The sequence below is a fragment of the Crocuta crocuta genome, unplaced genomic scaffold (genome assembly GCF_008692635.1).
Source record: "Crocuta crocuta isolate KB4526 unplaced genomic scaffold, BGI_CrCroc_1.0 scaffold528, whole genome shotgun sequence".
Classification (NCBI taxonomy): domain Eukaryota; kingdom Metazoa; phylum Chordata; class Mammalia; order Carnivora; family Hyaenidae; genus Crocuta; species Crocuta crocuta.
In genome coordinates this window covers 273,037-277,942 of record NW_027530010.1, presented here as the reverse complement: position 1 = coordinate 277,942, position 4,906 = coordinate 273,037, and the positions used below count along the sequence as shown (strand labels likewise).

The 4,906-nt window shown below is 48.9% G+C and overlaps 1 protein-coding gene across 1 annotated transcript in view; it reads right to left on the bottom strand.

Annotated features, from left to right (window-relative positions):
• The window catches only part of NPR1 (natriuretic peptide receptor 1), a 17,723-nt gene that overhangs the window by 11,445 nt on the left and 1,372 nt on the right, over nucleotides 1-4,906 (bottom strand). Inside the window, 1 exon segment of the mRNA XM_077764039.1 lies at nucleotides 2-392. Within this exon segment, the coding sequence (XP_077620165.1) occupies nucleotides 2-392 (391 nt within the window).

Here is a 4,906-nt window from a genome sequence, read left to right as displayed (position 1 = left end):
CGTCAGCAGCGGCACCCGCCAGTGCGCCGTGAAGCGCCCCACCGGGGCCGCGGCGTACACGCAGCCGGGGCCCAGGAACACCGCGGGGCTGTGCTCCCACTTGAGGTCCACGGCGGCCAGCGGCGCGGCGGTGTCGGAGCAGACGCCCAGCGCGTTCTCGCTGCTGCCCAGCACCGTGCGCACCGTCCAGCCGGGCAGCCAGTCGGGCCGCGCCCTCACCCGGGCCAGGGCCAGCTCCACGGCCGGCCCCACGCGCGCCCACGACCACGGGTACGAGGTGTTGGCCAGCGGCAGCACCACGGCCACCGTCAGGTTTCCCGCGTGGCCGCCCAGGAGCAGNCCCCTTCGTCCCCGCCCCGAAGTCGCGGACCTGTCCGCGCCCAGCCCGCGCGCTTTCCCCGAAGACCCTCAGCGCCTTCCTCCCTCGAGAGCCGCGGCGCGTAAGGGGCTCGCTCGCCGGGGTCGCGAGCAGGCCCGAAGAGCATCTGGTGTGGGGGCAGCCGGGGCCCCTCTGCGCCCCCCACCCCCGCCTCCTCCCTCCCTCCCTGGTTCCGTTTGGGGAAGAGAGCTGTGCTGGTTTGGGATCTTGGCAAGAAAAGGTGTGAGTGTGCGAGTCTGGGGGTGGGCGGGAGGGTGGCGGGTTTCTGGAAAGGGCGTTAAAGCAGGTGAGCCCAGGTCCCCATGACCCAGTCCACCGAGGACCGTCCCCTCCCCCCAGCTTCCAGATTGAGCGGGTTAGTGCAGAAAAGGGACCCAGAGGAAGGGCAGAGTTAACCTTTTAGTTCCCAAAAGCCTGTAGGAAGGGGGAGCAGAGCGCGCNCGACGCCGCGGCGCCGCCGCCCTGCCCGCCCCGGACCCTCCGGCGGTCCGTGCGCCTGTGCCGAGTCCGCGCCTGGGGGGCGCTCGGCTTGGGACCAACTGCAGTAATGTGACCTGAGCGACTGCTGCAACAGAGGGACGGATAAGTTGCTAGAGCCCCAGATGAGGACTTAAGCTTGCTTTGGGGCCAGGAAAATCTCCAAAGAAATAATTCATCAAGGATGGAATGATGAGCAAGGGATTCTGCGCAGAGAGCAGTATATTCCCTATATCTGGCATTTTTGGAGAATTTTCGGACCATTTTTTTCTGATGGTCTTAGAGCGAACGGCAGCCCACGGACCAACTTCAGGTGGCAGGATGTTTTGTTCCGCTTGCATTCTCTCTATAGTTGACGTAATTGCCTACACTTAAAAATCAGCAGATGGGGTGCACCGGACTGACTCGCTCGGTAGAGCGGTACTCTTGATCTGAGTGTCCTGAGTTCAAGCCCCATGTTGGACACAGAGCTTTATTTAAAAAAAAAATCCAACCAAAAAATCGGCAGATGGCATTTCTCACTTGTCTTGAAAATACCAGAGAGTTGGCAATAGGTAAGTCCTGCATCCCTTCTTTGAGATGCTAGTCCATGATCGTTCCTCCCCACTCCCTTCACTCATTTACATTACCAGCCTGGCTGCTGTAGGAGTTCATGTTTTCAATCCTGGTGCATAATGTAAAGTGTGTGCATTTAGGAATGACTGAGGAGAGGCAAGAAAGGGGAGCAGAGGGCAGGTCATGAAAGCTTTTGCTTAATAGGCATAATGTGTTTGTCCTTTATGGGGTGCTCCAGAGCCTACAGAGGTAGATTGGAGACTGGGAAACTGTTTTTGGGGGTGGAGTGGGGACTTTTTTTTTTTTTTTTAAAGTAGGCTTCATGCCCAGTGTAGAGCCCAATGCAGGCTTGAAGTCATGACCTGAAATCAAGAGTCAGATGCTTAGAGCCTCTCTAAGGCTTAGAGATGCTAAGGCTTCTAAGACGCTTAGAGCCTCTCTCCCTGGGTGGGGGTAGGGGAGGAACTTAAAAAAGAAAACAGTTTTATTGAGGTATAATTGATATGGCATAAACTGTACATATTTAATATATACAGTTGATGAATTTGGACATGTATATACCTGTGAAACCATCACATTATCAAGCTAAAAATACCCATCACCTCCAAATGTTTTGCTGTGTTCTTGTGTGTGTGTGTGTGTGTGTATGTGAAGAACACATGAGATCTACCCTCTTAAAAACCTAAAATAGGGGCGCCTGGGTGGTTCAGTCTGTTGAGCGACCGGCTTCGGCTCAGAATCTCACATTTCGTAGGTTTAATCCCCGCGTCGGGCTCTGTGCTAACAGCTAGCTCAGAGCCTGGAGCCTGCTTCCGATTCTGTATCTCCCTCTCTCTCTGACCCTCCCCTGCTCATGCTGTCTCTCTCTCTCAGAAATAAATAAAACATAAAAAAAACCCTAAAATAATGCCCCCTTTATTTTTTAAAGTAAACTAATCCCAATGTGGGGCTCAAATTCATGTCCCTAAGAGGAAGAGTCACATGTACTACCATGAGCCAGCCAGGCATCCCTCTTAATGACTTTTTAAGCGGATAATATAGTATGTTGACTGTAGAGAATTGTTTTATAAGTAGAATCAATTGGGCTTCAGTATACAAATAACTGAAGTTTAGGTGATATTCATCCATTTGCTGAGGAGCTATAGAAGCAGGTATTTGAGGGGTGATGACAATTTTATTATATGTGCTGCCTAAGCAAGCACACGGGAGTGATAATAACCATTTTAGTTTATTAGGTATGAGGTGCTTGTAGTCCCCAAGTGGAGGTGTCCAGTGGGGCCATTGAATTAGTGGAGTGGAGCTCAGGAGAAATGACTATGCTCAAAACTGAATTTAGTAATTAGAGTCCCTCTTTCAACAATGGTGGATTAAACAGATACCCGATCCCTGAGCTGAAGACAACTAAAAATTTTGGATGAAATTCTTTAAAAACTCAAAACACTAATAAAACAGTGAAGAAATATTGGTGTTGAGGGCATGAAAGACAGGAAATCTAAGAGGTAAGACAATGGTAAGACTGATTTTGTCCTGCAGTCATTTGCTGATTGGAACTGGTAACAGAAAATGGGTTGTGTGGGGGCAAGTGAGACAAAAATTGTAGTCCAAACGTCCCTGATGGTGAGAAACCTGGCAAACCACCTTCCTATTTTGGGTAAAAATCCTGAAAGCTGCAGTCCTTGGGGGAAACCTTGGACTTGGGTAAACCAGAAGTAAATAGAAAATGCACACCCATGATATTAAAAAAACAAAATTAAGAATTAATCAATGCGTTTAACAGTTAGACTTGACTGACAGGCAAGTAATGCATTGGAAGAAAGAACAGAGAAACCACCCACAATGAAGCACAGATTAAACAGAAATGAGAAACATAAAAGAGTGTTAGAAAGAAAGGATACTGTGAAAAAATCTGACACATCTTTATTTGGAGCCCCGGAAGCAGGGAAAAAACAGGGTAGAAGCAATATTTGAAGAAACTATGGTGGAGAAACTTAAAATATAGATGGAATACACTGAGCCACAGATTCAAGAAGTTCAACAGACCTCAAGTAAGATTAAAAACACCCATATTGGGACCCATCAGGGTGAAATAGTGGGAAATTAAGTGAAAGGCTAAATGTTTAAAATAGGAAAGGGTGACTGGGAGGCTCAGTGGGTTAAGCATCCAGCTCTTGGTTTCAGCTCAGGTCATGATCTCTCAGTTTGCAAGTTCAAGTCCCACATCAGACTCTACACCAGCAACCTGCTTGGTCTTTCTCCCTCTCTGCCCTTCCCTTGCTCATCTGCTCTGTTTCTTTCTCTCTTCAAATAAATAAATAAACTTAAAAATTTTTTAAATAAAATAGGAAAAAAGAAGACTGATTACCTTGAAAAGAGCAACCATTAGGTTGGCAATTTCTTCCCCCACAGCAAAAATGGAAGCCAAAGACAGTAAAATAATATCGTAAATGTGCTGAAAGAAAATAATCTCCAAGCTAGAGTTCCCTATGCGGAGAACACGTCCTTCAGAAACAGAGGTGAAAGGGGTACCTGGCTGGCTCAGTCTATGGGGCCATGGGACGCTTGATCAGGGGTTGGGGGTAGGTGTCCTGAATTTGAGACTCAGGTGGGGGGTAGAGCTTACTTAAAAAAATAAAGAAGAAACATATACAGAAATTAAATTCTGTACACATGTATACTTACCAACAGAAACAGATACGTCTGGCCACACAGATCTTGCACAGAAACGTTCGTAGCAGCTTTATTCATAATGGCTCCAAAGTGGAAACCACCAAAACGTGTTCCTGTGTGGAGCCAGGTGGAGGACGGCTCCGCCGAGAAGGGGTGTACTTGCTCAGCGGAACGCCACTCATAAATAAAAATAAAACACATTGCTGATAAATGCAAAAACGTGGAGGATCTTGAAACGTGTCAAGCAAGAGCAACTAGTTTAGAAAAAAATAACTACATCAGTACGAGTCCGTGGATATGAAGTTCAAGGACAGACAAGCCTAATCCACGCTCACAGGAACAGGAAACCGCGATTCTCTCCAGCGGCGGGATAACGGGGTGAGAGAACTTTCTGAGGCGATAAAAATGTTCTTTATCTTAACCTGGGGGATGGTTGCGTGGACGGAATACATTACTCAAAACTAACCTAGAGGAAAGCTTGAAATCTGTGCATTTAGCCGCCGCAAATTATACATCAGTAAAGTAACAGAACTGCACAACAGCACGTAACGCTGGGCGGAGTGATGGTGGTAAATGTAATTACACGATCCCTGCACTTTTAACGAGGAAGGTAAAAAGTACTGCGTAAAACCAGACCTTGCTAAATCAAGGCTGTGTGTTGTAATTTTTAGAGTAACCGCTAAGAGTGCGTAAGTTCCAACCAGCGCAGGCGGGGAGGAAACCGGCGGCGACCAGCGCAAGAGAGGCCGCAACTCGCGGAGCGACGCGGGCTGCGCAGGGCGCGGCGGCCGCGGGGACTGCGCCTGCGCGGGGGCGCGCGGGCTGCGG